The following is a 15,802-nucleotide window of genomic DNA, read 5'->3' as shown; positions in this document are numbered from 1 at the left end:
TTAGATTAAATAAAAATGATTTAAAATGAAATTCACCTGTTTCTTTTTACCTTTTAATGTGCCTGTTTGAAAATTTGAAATTACATATATGGCTTGCATTGTATTTCCAATTCGACAGCATTGCAGTAGAAAATTTAATGAGGTGAAAAACATTCTCAATAAACTGTCAGATGAAAGACTGGTTGCAGAATACCTTGTTCATCTGACAGCAAAAGAGAACTCAAAAAAACTATAAAAAGTAGGATAGCTCTAACAATTTTCATTTAATGATGATATAGATATGTTATATTTAATTTGCAATTTTATTTTGGTTTAAAGATGTAAAAACTATACATACAGGTTTTTCATAATTTTTATTTTGAATTATTATAATAAAATAACATATCAACCAAAGTCCACAAAAGGTGGGGTTTTTCTGTATATAAAACACTTGTAAGATTTCCACCCACATTTGTCAAAAAAATAAATGTGCCATTTGACATAGTTTCTATTCCAATGCTATAGGATAATTGGAAGAACATTATTTTCAAAATATATTTTGCCAAAAGGATATAGAGCCAATATATCTTAAATACATTCTTGTTCACACCCTCACACAGTAACATGGAGTGAAAAAGAATGTGCCTGAAGTGTTTTTGAAAAATACTACTTCCCCCAAAATGCAAGTTCTACAACTCTAATCTTCCAAAGTGTGTCTAAATTTAGATGTTAAAACCATCAGGAGCAGGGCTTCCCTGGTGGCGCAGTGGTTGAGAGTCCGCCTGCCGATGCGGGGGACACGAGTTCGTGCCCCGGTCCGGGAAGATCCCACATGCTGCGGAGCGGCTGGGCCCGTGAGCCATGGCCGCTGAGCCTGCGCGTCCGGAGCCTGTGCTCCGCAATGGGAGAGGCCACAACAGTGAGAGACCCGCGTACCGCAAAAAAAAAACAAAAAACAAAAAACAACCAATCAGGAGCAATTTCTGTGTATCGGGCCTGTGTTGATGCTCTGGAAACTGACCAATCAGCTTCTGTTGCTGACCACAGGGAACACACAATGGGGACCGTGACCGGAGAGGCAGATATGGATACAATTATCTATGATGTGATAGAAAATACGCTATCTTCTGGCAAGAAAAAAAAAAAAAGTGTAATGGGAATGAAAAAGTAGTTTGGCCTGCAGTGTTGGAGAAAGCAGTGAAGGAGCCTAAAAGCTTACTGAGGAACTGAGACAGCTGATGGCAGGTGCAGCAGGGTTGAGGGCATGGCCCTGGGGGTTGCTGGCAGGATCTGAGGTTAGAAAGGCATGAGGACAAGCCCCCTTTCAGGGCCCTTCAGTGCTGCCATGTTGCACTTTTACAGAGGGAACAGCATGATTTTAAGTGTTCTTAAGTAAGGTAACTCCGGTGACAATATGGAGGTTGGATAGATGGAAAAAAGGATGCACGTAGGTCAGCTGAGAAATCGTGATGAATTGTGAACCTCTTCAGAGGCTGTGGAAATGGAGAGATGGGATAAATCTGAGAAGCATTTCAGAGCATCAACGGGACTCAGAAACTGATAATCAAGGATGACTGAGGACTTTAGCTTCTATGACTTTCAGCACAGGTGGTGATGTAGATTAGGGAGAAGATTCCAGAGAGGAAGCAGTTTGATGGTTAGGAAGTGAGAATTAGCTCAGTTTTTGATGTGTGGAGTTTCAGGAACCTTTTATAACTTCAACAGTAGTGAATATTCCATAGGTACTTATTACCTTCTAGATACTGTAATATGTAGCAACTCATTTAATCTCCAAATCAATGCTATGGGGGTAGGTATTACGATGGTGCCTCTTTTGTGCATTAAGAAACAGGTTTGAGTAACTTGATCAAGGTTTTCTGTAAGTAGTGGTATCCAGATTGGGACCAGGCAGTCTTGAGGCCAGACCCCCTCCTACCCTGCCCACCCTTTATCTCTAGATAACACTGTACCATATTATCTGGTGTCAGAGTCCAATAAAGAGAAGGATCACTTCCTCTACAGAGGCACAGGGAAGGACAGGAGGATGTATAAGGGAAAAGGTACATTTGGAAGCAAAGAAACAAAGCTGATGGCCTCTGTGTGGCAGGAAATAAAGTCATCTGCTAAGAATGAGGAAGGGGGAGTGCAAGGAAGGAACAGAGCATCAACCAGGAGCCAAACAGCTCTGAGGACCCAGTGCAACTTCAGGGGGTAAGAACAAGATACGCTGTTGGCAAACCAGAAGCCTAGACACCCCTGAAATCTAGCTCCCAGTGGGGGCTCTACCATGTCCGGTCATGACCCAGCTGGGCAGACTTATGAGCCCCGTGCAGACCTGTCCTCTTACAGAGCTGTGGTTTTCCATGTGTATTCCCAGCAGGGACACAGGCTGTACAACCAATAGGATAATTACCTTTAAAGAGAGGGCAAGGCGGTCCCGGGTGTAATTCTCTTCTGTTTTTGCCTTTTCAATTTCCTGCTCAAGTTCCAAACGCTGCTTGCCCACCTGTTGTAGGATCTGTTCTCTCTCCTTTCGAAGCTCATTCTTTAAGGCTGCTATTCGTTCCTTGTACTCTTCATCCAGTTTCCTGTGAGGAGGAAAGACTGACAAGCTGCCATCAGATCCCTCAGAGGTCCCTACATGGATCCACCAAAAATGGAAACACAGAGTCACAGACATGGGAAGCTCCTTGAGAAAGTGTCTAGTGAATCCTGCTTTCCTTGAGGCTTAGCCACACCTAAGTCACTCCGGCCAGGTGTGGCCAAGCGGGCAGGCAGGCTGAGCCCCACTGCCCTGGGCCAGGGCGGTGGGAAAGGAGGGTCCTGGCCGAGCCAGTCGTACCTGAGGTTGTACTCATTCCGCCGCTCTATGGCTGCGTGGTGATCGTCCACCTCTGAGGCCATTAGAGACTTGAGCTTCTCAGCTTTTTCCAGATCTGACCGTAGCTTCTCTTTTTCTCTGACCACTTGATCAACTTGCTCCCTAGAATCAGAAAGAAACCAAGTATGAGGGAAACTGTTTCTAAGCAACAAGTAGACCCCAAAAAGCTCTCATCTGGCTTGCTTCAATACAAACACAAAACCAAGACAACCAAAACCCTTCAAAAACACACAGACATTCCACACAGACATTGAAGAGACATTCCTCTTCAACAGACTACATGCAAATCTAAGCTCTACCTCATTTTCACAGAAGTGAGATGATAGGCGATTAGCCACAACTGCGTACAGGATGGAAGAATGTATGCCACAGGCATCTGAATGACTTGCTCGACAAGTAGGAAAGGGAATAGAGCAGGTGAACCTTCTGCTTAACTCACAGCAAATGCCGGATCTCAGCCTTAAAGCTGGCCAGAGCTGCCTGGTGAATGCTGTTCTTGGTAACCAAAAGTTCATTTTCAAGAGCCAGCGTCAGTTCTGTCAAATTAACATTTCCATCAAGGCTGAAATCCAAGGCCTAGAAATCAGAACAAGTTCAAGACAATCACAAGTTCTATCCTGTGAAAGCAGAAAATGTGAAGCTGAATTTACAGTCTCCAGGCTGGATGCTACATTTCTTTAGTGATTGCTTAGAAACAATATTCAATCCACAGCATAACTAAGCTCTCTCTAAGAAAAACATAACATGATTATTTGCATGTTTAAAAAAATTGCTCTCTGGCACTGTAAATAAACACCACGGTAAAACTCTAATCTTTACCAACCAGAGATCAGCTAAGAAATTTCTTATCAATAATTTAGGGGATAAAAACATGGAAAGAGGTTATCGATAATCCTGGTTGAAGTGGGTAGGAAAAGTTACCTCTTACGTCTGAGATCTTGTGAATAGAAGAATCATTAAGGAGAAATCGAATCAAATCACAGTTTTAAAAAAATGGAATTTTTCAACCCTGCCCCAATTCGTCATTTTTCTCTCATTTTAGCTGCCACACCTTCAGGATCTCCTGGCTGTTCTCAATGCCCTCTTCATGCCAGGTGTCAAGTATTCTCTCCACTGATGCATAGCCCATCCCATCGTCCAGGCAGGAGAAGACCCGAAAGCCAATGGTACTTGTCATCGCAGACGGGGTTGTGGTCCGTCGTCCACTCTCATCGAAAGACTGGAAGAAGAAAGAGACTTAAGCAAGCTCAGGCATTGCAACATGGTGTTGGTCAAGACCAAAACTGGTCAGTCCTGACCACAAGGAGCAGAAGGCGTGTCTCTCTAATTTATACTGCTAGGATAAGAAGTCACGCAGCCCCTTTGATCTCCCTTTCCTAAGTCAGCCTAGAATGCAAAGCTTATCAACAGTTGACCTGGCCGAGAGTTCCTTCATACAGATGAAATGTGCCTCTACTTAACACCAGGTTTCTTCTGACCTACAGCCAACAAGAAGGGGCATAATTAGTGGTCTGCCTACTGTAATTTATGGTCATTTCTCAAACCCAGCTTTTCCTTCCCCAATGGTTCAGTCTTTCTTTACTACTCTTCTTTTGCCTCTCTTTCTCCTCAGTATTTTTCTTTAGACAGCAGATTAATTCATTAGAAATTATTCAAATGGATTTTAACTTCTACTCACAAAGAAACCACTTCCTATTTCTTACCTGCATGGAGAGGTGCCTTTTCAATTGTCTATATGGGGTAGATGCTGATGGGGTAAGGGATTTTCCATTTTTGAACAAGCCGTAGAAAAAATCTTCTACACTCATCGTACCATCAGGATCAAGATTATGGAAGACTTCTTCAAGCATCTAGAAAAGGGCAACCATATATTTTAACTATTTCACTCAAAAAACCCCAAAGGCCCAGAGTACACTTCCAGCCAACAGAACTTGGCACCACTCTTGATCCCAGGACTCCAGAAATATAACATGTCCCTTTATTCTCACTTGACTGAATTTTTTTTCCTTTCTAGTAATATGTCCTTCCCCCTCACATAAACTAAATAAAATTCATTTTCAACACCTTCATAGTTTTATGCAATTTAGCATTTAACTGTTTTCTCTTTTGCTCACACTGTTAGAACGGGTAATCTTTAATGTTACTACACGTTATTCTTGCGAATTAAAGAATTACTTAAAAATATAAAGATATAGCGTCCCAGTGTTGTAACAACAGAAAATAGTTAGACGTTCATTAAGCCGTTATATTACGGTGACTCCACATGATATTTTGCTGATATTGAATTTTGGAAATTGGTACGTCAGCACGGCAGAATTGGGTCTGGGACAGATGGCAATGATCTAACAGTTGGGGTCTGAAACCCGTGACTTGGCATTTAGAACATTACTTGGAACAGCACTGCGTGTTTGGGGTCTTTATTTCTTTTAATGCTTTAGCACAGGAGAAGTGAGGACTGGATAGGAAGGATGTCATGTGTATGCAATAGAAGGGTCCCTCCAAGAGATGTAAAGAGAAGGGACTTTTGCCTGACTGCTTTGCACCCTGTGACAGTAATCAAGTAGTCCTCACCACATACAGTCCCTTCTAGAGGCTTGCCTAGGAGATGGTTTGTTCCCCAGCTTGACAGAGGAATGGAAAAGGGAATAAGCAGCACGAATCGTGGATACCGCAAAACAGGGAGGGAAGGCGAAGACCTCCACCCTCACAGTCGGCTTCCTCTTTATTTGGGGGGCTAACATTTTTCTATAGGACATGCCCCCAGTGTACAAAATAGAAATCACCTGAGAATCCTGTTAAAATGCAGACTCTGATGTAGTTAAATCTGGGGGTAGGGCCTAAGATTCTGCATTTCTAACAAGGTGATGCCCAGTTTGCTGAGTAGCGAGGACTAGAACAAGCAACAAACTTACTCTTGTTGCATTTGAGCCTACACCTGGTTCCATTCTCACAAAGGCCTCTTTGTAACAAATCCTCAAATTTTCAATATTCACTTCTTAAGTCCGGACTATGGCTAGGACTCCTGTCATCTCATAATTGTTGATTTTATCCTTCATCTAAGTGCCTGAGGCACTTCTTTTATCCAATGCTTCTTTTTCCAATTCATACCCAATAGGAAACATCTGTCTCTATTCTTGTTTTTATACCACTTCCTCTGGAGAGGACTCTGAAACAAGAAAATCATTCTAAAGAGTGGAAATCTTGGGAAGAAGCAACAGTTCCTAATAGAGGAGCATATGATGAAACAGATGGAAAGGTAGTTGGGGCAAAATTCTGAAGTTGCCAAGCTCCCTTAGCTTCTCCGTCTGGTTCTTATCAACCAAAAGAACACTTTCTTAGAGGACTAGGCTTTCAGGACTGTCAAACCGTAAGTCACAGTAAAATCCAAGTGTGCTGACTGAAGTGAATCAGCATATTTGGCTCTAACCTTAGCTCCACGTGGGTTGGCCCTGTGACCTTGGCCAAATCAATGCACAGCTTCCTGACTGCCTAAACACCCATCACCTGATCCACCTGAAGTGGTGGAGTAAGTAAATCCCGCCAGTTACTGTACGTGGGGGAGTGGACAAGCAGTGAATAAAGGGATGTGGATTCAGAAGAGGGTGGATGGGCAGGGCTGGGCTGACAAGAATGCAAGTCAGTGGGCAACTAGGGCACCGCCTGCAGTCTGTGCAGGAGCTGAATCTAGAACCCTGAGGACATTCTTACTCCCCATCACCAGCCAGGTCTTTGGATGGTTGATTTCCCAATGTGTAAGTTGGGAAATAATGCACTAGAATAGGGATCACAAATACCTCGAGGGGCCAGGAAGGTGATGTAAATAAATGAGGCAGGATGGTCTTGAGACATTAGGAAGTGGTGCCTTTTAAACCAGCGAACGGAACACGAGTGCATGCCCTGTCCAAAGGGGCTAGCTGCTTCTCACTGCCAGCAAAATGGAGCCAAATCTTCTGATTTTTAGAAAAATCTCCTGATTTTAAAAAGTATAGCAAAAAATTCAATTTTTAAACATTGGGTAGGCGACGTAGCCCTTAGGTCACATTTGGCAGCTAGGGTGACAGTTTGCCATCCCTGCCCTACAGTCGTCCTTGCTTCTGGAAAGCAGGGCACTAGTTTTAGCCTTAAGACAGTGAATCTAGTTTCCCTTCGTGATGATGGCAACAGGCAGCAGTGATCTCTTTCTTTATCTATAAAATGAGGGGTGACTAGATCTAAAATTGCTTTCAGTCGTAAAATTCTAGGATTCCAAGTTGTATGCTGATGAGATCATCTTGAACTTTCAGCTCCGCTGTGGTCTAGAGCTAGTAATACAAAGTACTATAGTGTTTCATGATTTTGGTGGGGAGGAAAAACACTAAGTAAAAGCTACGTTCAATTAGCAATCCTTTACTCATCCTCACATCAGAAGAAAATAAATGTGCTGCTTCTTTTCCTGGGTTCTGGAGTCTCCACCACAGAAGAAAATGCAACTCCCCACAAATAGCTAAGTTTATTCCAAGATTCGTTCTTAGATAAATAATCCAAGTTTGTGCAATATTTCTTGGCAGAACAACCCAAGGTTCTGCATACTGCGCTGGTTTATAATTTAGGAGGATGAATTTAATTTTATGACTCAACAGCCATCCCTGAAAAATAAATGACGACTGAGCCATTGAAATGTAGTCAGAGGGTGTGCAATGGTCACATACACAAGGGAGAAGGCGGGGAAAGAACTTTTCTGCAAGCTACACTACTTGGAAGCTTTTGATAATAAACCTCTTTCTGGTTTAGGAAAATAATACCACTTATCCTCTGAGCAAGCAGATAACATGGTTTCAAATATCATTATAATCAAAGTTTCCCAAAGCTACAACTGTAGCCCTAACCTCTAAGTCCCTCCAATCCTTATTTTCAGCTCTTTGAAAGACATATCTTGGAATTAATTACATTCTTATGTTTCATGGCTGTTCACGCACCCAGTCCTGCCACCCCTCTTAATTTTTTAGAAAACGTGAAGTTCAGAATTTTACCGAGCAAGAGTCTTCCGGGGGCTCCTTCAGGACTCTTCTGTTGTACATTTTCAAAACCACCAACCTACCCTTTTCCCTTTCCTCATGACCAGATTATTGTGATGGCTCCTGGCTGGTCTCCTAATCTAAGGCTCTCTTTACACCACTATACCCCATAAAAGAAGTTCAGACCACCCTCATTAAGTAAGTTTTTCCTACGTACTATTACTTAATCTGCTTAAGAACCCAGGGGTGATACTGAGATCTTCTCTCCAACAAACTAAACTTATTAGCCTGGCCTTCAAAATATTCCAACTCAAATCTCCTGAACTCCCCTCTTCGTCCTTCCTCGACACCTTTCCCACATTTTGCTCCGTGAATGCCACATCTACACATAGATTGACATCATGCTACACTGAACTGGTGTCTGATAGTAATGTGGGGTAATGTGCTTAGCACAGTGAGGGGCACACAGTACGGGTTCAGTAAGTGTCAGCTATTGTCAGTTTTTCTTTTCCACAATACAACATGAGGTCCTCAGAGACAGGATCTTCATGGCTGACTTCCCAGGAAAAAAAGAGAATGGAGTCTCTGTAACATGCTGCAGGAAACCGAAATATGGCTATTCCTAGCCTGTGGCCAGTTTAGCTTTTATCATGATTACTATTCCTGAATAAAAATATGATGCAAGGCTTACCTCTCCATCGACATTCTGCAAACCATACTGCTCACAGATGGAGATCAGCTTCTTCCGGTTTAGGTGACCATCACGGGTGATCCCCAAATCTTCACAAACCTCCTGCAGTTTCTCTTCTATCCAGTCTTGGGGAGGGGAAGGCCCACTTTGTGAGGCATTCAAATCATCTGGGTTCCAAAATCTTAACTGGCCTAAAATAAAAGCATACAGTGTGTTGTCCCTAAAGGAACTGAGAGCCTATTCTCAAAGAAAAATGTGCTTTTTGAAAATAAATGCTATAATAAAGAGACTACAGATGTTGATTTGATTTGATCCTGAAGTTCAAATGAAGTGGAACCACTGGTTCTTAGGCTGCAACTAGGGCCAACAGACACTTTTTTGTTCATTGGCAGCCATACCTATGTAAGAAATACCATCTCCTGTGCAGTAATGCCAAGGTTCTAGGCTCATTTTATTCCAAAGGAAAATATGCACAGGCTTAGGCTTTGGTGTGATCGGAAGGAAGGCTGGTTGAGAGCCATTCTAAGGAGCTTTATATGCCCTACCTCAGCTATAGCTACCAGACTTTATTATCTCCACTTTCTTTCTAGTCTAAGCTCTGCTTCTACTGCGAAGGAAATAATTTCATGATAAATATCATAACATGATTATAAAAGGCGAGATTAGCCTGTTTCCAAATCTTTACACATACAAATATTCTGACCTATAAGGATTCCAACTTGAAAGAATAAATGTTTGCCAGGGCAAGCTATTAATTACTGGTATATTAAGGATAAGCTCTATTTGAAGATTTAAGGATCAAACTACTTATTTAAAAATAAAAATTTATTTATCCTCTATTAAAAGTTCTCACTTCTAGTTAAAATTTACTTCCATATTAGAGATTCTGTAAAGTCATTACTTAAACATGAGCTAATTACTGACAAGATTGTGTGTGCCTGGAAGAACCTCAGAGAGTTGAGAAGAGCATTTAGTGCTACCCCTACTATTAATCAAAGCCATTAAGCCCATCACCGCTGTGTCTTCACAGGTTGGAAACCTAGAGAACGTGTAATTACACTTAAGTACAGTTAATCCAGGGTAGGCTGTGAAGTGGGCTGAGGTTCCGTCAGCTGAACCACAGTGCCATCTGCTGGCCAGAAGATCAACGTGTTTTGATCTATCTTAAATACATCTGAAACTTGCCAAGGGATACATTTTTTTAAACATAAACTTATTTATTTATTTTGGCTGCGTTGGGTCTTCGTTGCTGCGCGCGGGCTTTCTCTAGTTGTGGCGAGCGGGGTCTACTCTTGGTTGTGGTGCGCAGGCTCCCCACTGCAGTGGCTTCTCTTGTTGCGGAGCACGGGCTCTAGAGCGCAGGCTCAGTAGCCGTGGCGCACGGGCTTAGTTGCTCCGCGGCATGTGGGATTTTCCCGGACCAGGGCTCGAACCCGTGCCCCCTGCACTGGCAGGCGGATTCTTAACCACTGCGCCACCAGGGAAGCCCTGTCAAGGGATACATTTTAATAGGTAACTATTTAGTTTTGGACTGTTCATAGATTAATGTGAAAGTCTATGTAAGAGAGTAATTAACCCATAAGTGAAATTCTACATCTTAGTTGCCACATCTTGCATGATGCTAAATGCAAGGATTTAAAACTATGAGCTCTCAACTGGGAATGAATTTTTTGTTGCTGTTGTTCTTCAGGTTATTTCTCAGTTGGCCTCCAGCAGGCAAGGTGGTTAGTAAGAAGGCAAGGGATGCAGGAAGGGGATGCGGAGAGCGCCCTGTGAATGGCAGCCCCTCCTTCCCAGGCAGGTCCCACGCACACTCAATTCCTACCTTCTGCTTCATACTCCTCGCTGCGCTGCGTCTTCCAGTTCTAGAGGAGGCAAGAGAAGATGAGTGCGTTTTAGAACTAATTCTGTTCTCCAAGACCCGATCACTCTCTGGCTCTGAAATCATCATCTGAGGGAGTCACATGATTCGGGACCCTTCAGTGCCTTCACAGTTCTGTATTTCACAGTTCTGTATTTCACTCAGAAAGATACTGAAGACAGCACCAGTTCAAAGTGTTCACCAAACTTTGCCACACTAAGCTGAAACCCCAGACTGACAGCACTGAGATAAATTATTCTTGCCACAGAGAGACATTAAAAAGGCTATAATTCAAAATATATTAGCTCACTACAACTCATTCAGATTACAACTGAAAGTCACTAATATACATGGTATATCTATGGAAGGTGAATTGGTGCACAGTGTGATTTTTTACTTGTTTGTGATTACAATTATATCAGGCTACATTTCCCCATAAAGACGTATCTCAACCCTGATGGATGGATATGAGGTGTGAGGGTGGGGAGGGAGCAATGGAGGAAATAGCACTCTAGATTTTCTTACTATTGATTCTGGGCAGAATTCAATTGTTTTTACTTTTTTTATTTTTTAACATTTTTATTGGAGTATAATTGCTTTACAATGGTGTGTTAGTTTCTGCTGTATAACAAAGTGAATCAGCTATACATATACATATATCCCCATATCTCCTCCCTCTTGTGTCTCCCTCCCACCCTCCCTATCCCACCCCTCTAGGTGGTCACAAAGCACCGAGCTGATCTCCCCGTGCTATGTGGCTGCTTCCCACTAGCTATCTGTTTTACATTTGGAAGTGTATATATGTCAATGCTACTCTCTCACTTCGTCCCAGCTCACCCTTCCCCCTCCCCGTGTCCTCAACTCCATTCTCTACATCTGCATCTTTATTCCTGTCCTGCCCCTAGGTTCTTCAGAACCATTTATTTTTTAGGTTCCATACATACGTGTTAGCATACAGTATTTGTTTTTCTCTTTCTGACTCACTTCATTCTGTATGACAAACTCTAGGTCCTTCCACCACACTACAAATAACTCAATTTCATTTCTTTTTATGGGTGAGTAATATTCCATTGTGTATATGTGCCACATGTTCTTTATCCATTCATCTATCGATGGACACTTAGGTTGCTTCCATATCCTGGCTATTGTAAATAGAGCTGCAAAGAACATTGTGGTACATGACTTTTTTGGATTATGGTTTTCTCACAGTATATGCCCAGTAGTGGGATTGCTGGGTCATATAGTAGTTTTATTTTTAGTTTCTTAAGGAACCTCCATACTGTTCTCCATAGTGGCTGTATCAATTTACATTCCCACCAACAGTGCAAGAGGGTTCCCTTTTCTCCACAACCTCTCCAGCATTTACTGTTTGTAGATTTTTTGATGATGGCCATTCTGACTGGTGTGAGGTGATATCTCATTGTAATTTTGATTTGCATTTCTCTAATGATAAGTGATATTGAGCATCCTTTCATGTGTTTGTTGGCATTCTGTATATCTTCTTTGGAGAAATGTCTGTTTAGGTCTTCTGCCCATTTTCGGATTAGGTTGTTTGTTTTTTTGATATTGAGCTGCATGAGCTGCTTGTATATTTTGGAGATTAATGCTTTGTCAGTTGCTTCATTTGCAAATATTTTCTCCCATTCTGAGGACTGTCTTTTCGTCTTGTTTATGGTTTCCTTGCTGTGCAAAAGCTTTTAAGTCTCATTACGTCCCGTTTGTTTATCTTTGTTTTTATTTCCATTTCTCTAGGAGGATCTTGCTGTGATTTATATCAAAGAATGTTCTGCCTATGTTTTCCTTTAAGAGTTTAATAGTGTCTGGCCTTACACTTAGGTCTTTAATCCATTTTGAGTTTACTGTTTGTGTATGGTGTTAGGGAGTGTTCTAATATCATTCTTTTACATGTAGCTGTCCAGTTTTCCCAGCACCACTTATTGAAGAGGCTGTCTTTCCTCCATTGTATATTCTTGCCTCCTTTATCAAAGATAAGGTGACCATACGTGTGTAGGTTTATCTCTGGGCTTTCTAACCTGTTCCACTGATCTGTATTTCTTTTTTTTTTTTTGCCAGTACCATACTGTCTTGATTATGGTAGCTTTGTAGTATAGTCTGAAGTCAGGGAGTCTGACTTCTCCAGCTCTGTTTTTCTTTCTCAAGATTGCTTTGGCTATTTGGGGTCTTCTGTGTTTCCATACAAATTGTGCAGTTTTTTGTTCTACTTCTGTGAAAAATGCCATTGGTAGTTTGATAGGAATTGCACTGAATCTGTAGATTGCTTTGGGTAGTATAGTCATTTTCACAATGTTGATTCTTCCAATCCAAGAACATGGTATATCTCTCCATCTGTTTGTATCATCTTTAATTTCTTTCTTCAGTGTCTTATAGTTTTGCGCATACAGGTCTTTTGTCTCCTTAGGTAGGTTTATTCCTAGGTATTTTATTCTGTTTGTTGCAATGGTAAATAATTTCTCTTTCAGATTTTTCATCATTACTGTATAGAAATGCAAGAGATTTCTGTGCATTAATTTTGTATCCTGCAACTCTACCACACTCATTGATTAGCTCTAGTAGTTTTCTGGTAGCATCTTTAGGATTCTCTATGTACAGTATCATGTCATCTGCAAAGAGTGACAGTTTTACTTCTTCTTTTCCAATCTGGATTCCTTTTATTTCTTTTTCTTCTCTGATTGTTGGGGCTAAAATTTCCAAAACTATGCTGAATAATAGTGGTGAGAGTGGGCAACCTTGTCTTGTTCCTGATCTTAGAGGAAATGGTTTCAGTTTTTCACCACTGAGAACAATGTTGGCTGTGGGTTTGTCATATATGGCCTTTATTATGCTGAGGTAAGTTCCCTCTATGCCTACTTTCTGGAGGGTTTTTATCATAAATGGGTGTTGAATTTTGTCAAAAGCTTTTCTGCATCTATTGAGATGATTATATTGTTTTTCACCTTCAATTTGTTAATATGGTGTATCACATTGATTGATTTGCATATACTGAAGAATCCTGCATTCCTGGGATAAACCTCACTTGATCATGGTGTATGATCCTTTTAATGTGCTGTTGGATTCTGTTTGCTAGTATTTTGCTGAGGATTTTTGCATCTATGTTCATCAGTGATACTGGCCTGTAGTTTTCTTTCTTTGTGACATCTTTGTCTGGTTTTGGTATCAGGGTGATGGTGGCTTCGTAGAATGAGTTTGGGAGTATTCCTCCCTCTGCTATATTTTGGACGAGTTTTAGAAGGATAGGTTTTAGCTCTTCTCTAAATGTTTGATAGAATGCGCCTGTGAACCCATCTGACCCTGGATTTTTGTTTGTTGGAAGATTTTTTATCACAGTTTCAATTTCAGTGCTTCTGATTGGTCTGTTTATATTTTCTATTTCTTCCTGGTTCTGTCTCGGAAGGTTGTGCTTTTCTAAGAATTTGTCCATTTCTTCCAGGTTGTCCATTTTATTGGCATACAGTTGCTTGTAGTAATCTCTCATGATCTTTTGTATTTCTGCAGTGTCAGGTGTTACTTCTTTTTCATTTCTAATTCTATTGGTTTGAGTCTTCACCCTTTTTTTTCTTAATGAGTCTGGCTAATGGTTTATCAATTTTGTTTATCTTCTTAAAGAACTAGCTTTTAGTTTTACTGATCTTTGCTATTGTTTTTTCGTTTCTTTTTCATTTATTTCTAATCTGATCTTTATGATTTCTTTCCTTCTGGTAACTCTGGGTTTTCTTTTGTTCTTCTTTCTCTAATTGCTTTAGGTTTAAAGTCAGGCCATTTATTTGAGACGTTTCTTGTTTCTTGAGATAGGACTGTATTGCTATAAACTTCCCTCTTAGAACTGTTTTTGCTGCATCCCATAGGTTTTGGGTTGTCGTGTCTCCATTGTCATTTGTTTCTAGGTATTTTTTGATTTCCTCTTTGATTTCTTCAGTGATCACTTGGTTATTAAGTAGTGTATTGTTTAGCCTCCATGTGTTTGTATTTTTTACAGTTTTTTTCCTGTAATTGATATCGAGTCTCACAGTGTTGTGGTTGGAAAAGATACTTCATACGATTTCAATTTTCTTAAATTTACCAAGGCTTGATTTGTGACCCAAGATATGATCTATCCTGGAGAATGTTCCATGAGCACTTGAGAAGAAAGTGTATTCTGTTGTTTTTCGATGGAATGTCCTATAAATATCAATTAAGTCCATCTTGTTTAATGTGTCATTTAAAGCTTGTGTTTCCTTATTTATTTTCATTTGGATGAAATGGTGAAAGTGGGGTGTTAAAGTCCCCTACTATGATTGTGTTCCTGTCAATTTCCCCTTTTATGGCTGTTAGCATTTGCCTTATAAATTGCGGTGCTCCTATGTTGGGTGCATAAATATTTACAATTGTTATATCTTCTTCTTGGATTGATTGATCCCTTGGTCATTATGTAGTGTCCTTTGTCTCCTGTAATAGTCTTTATTTTAAAGTCTATTATGTCTGATATGAGAATTGCTACTCCAGCTTTCTCTTGATTCCCATTTACATGGGATATCTTTTTCCATCCCCTCACTTTCAGTCTGTATGTGTCCCTAGGTCTGAAGTGGGTTTCTTGTAGACAGCATATACACGGGTCTTGTTTTTGTATCCATTCAGCCAGTCTATGTCTTTCGGTTGGAGCATTTATCCATTTACATTCAAGGTAGTTATTCATATGTATGTTCCTATTACCATTTTCTTAATTGTTTTGGGTTTGTTATTGTAGGTCTTTTCCTTCTCTTGTGTTTCCTGCCTAGAGAAGTTCCTTTAGCATTTGTTCTAAAGCTGGTTTCATGGTGCTGAGTTCTCTTAGCTTTTGCTTGTCTGTAAAGGTTTTAATTTCTCCGTTGAATCTGAATGAGATCCTTGCTGGGTAGAGTAATCTTGGTTGTAGATTCTTCCCTTTCATCACTTTAAGTATGTCCTGCCACTCCTTTCTGGCTTGCAGTTTCTGCTGAAAGATCAGTTGTTAACCTTATGAGGATTCCTTTGTATGTTATTTGTTGCTTTTCCCTTGCTGCTTTTAATATTTTTCCTTTGTATTTAATTTTTGATAGTTTGATTAATATGTGTCTTGGCGTGTTTCTCCTTAGATTTATCCTGTATGGGACTCTCTGTGCTTCCTGGACTTGATTAACTATTTCCTTTCCCATATTAGGGAAGTTTTCAACTATAATCTCTTCAAATATTTTCTCAGTCCCTTTTCTTTTCTCTTCTTCTTCTGGGACCCCTATAATTTGAATGTTGATGCGTTTAATGTTGTCCCAGAGGTCTCTGAGACTGTCCTCAATTGTTTTCATTCTTTTTTCTTTATTCTGCTCTGTGGTAGTTATTTCCACTATTTTATCTTCTAGGTCACTTATCCATTCTTTTGCCTCAGT

The 15,802-nt window shown here is 40.7% G+C and overlaps 1 protein-coding gene across 9 annotated transcripts in view; it reads right to left on the bottom strand.

Moving 5' to 3' along the window:
- Positions 1-15,802, bottom strand: part of NIN (ninein) — a 104,928-nt gene that overhangs the window by 44,065 nt on the left and 45,061 nt on the right. For all 9 annotated transcript variants that reach the window (XR_014296334.1, XM_082647872.1, XM_082647873.1 and 6 more), the window contains exons 6-12: positions 10,371-10,410; positions 8,546-8,736; positions 4,564-4,710; positions 3,912-4,079; positions 3,300-3,436; positions 2,822-2,962; positions 2,393-2,567 (exon numbers count right to left, since the gene is read on the bottom strand). Coding sequence is in view for 8 of the 9 variants with exons in the window: in XM_082647872.1 (XP_082503998.1) it covers positions 2,393-2,567; positions 2,822-2,962; positions 3,300-3,436; positions 3,912-4,079; positions 4,564-4,710; positions 8,546-8,736; positions 10,371-10,410 (999 nt within the window). In the remaining variant the exon portion in view is untranslated. The remainder of the gene's footprint in view (positions 1-2,392; positions 2,568-2,821; positions 2,963-3,299; positions 3,437-3,911; positions 4,080-4,563; positions 4,711-8,545; positions 8,737-10,370; positions 10,411-15,802) is intronic.

Source organism: Grampus griseus (genome assembly GCF_964374135.1).
Source record: "Grampus griseus genome assembly, chromosome: 2".
Taxonomy (NCBI): domain Eukaryota; kingdom Metazoa; phylum Chordata; class Mammalia; order Artiodactyla; family Delphinidae; genus Grampus; species Grampus griseus.
This window is presented reverse-complemented; position numbering and strand designations above follow the sequence as displayed.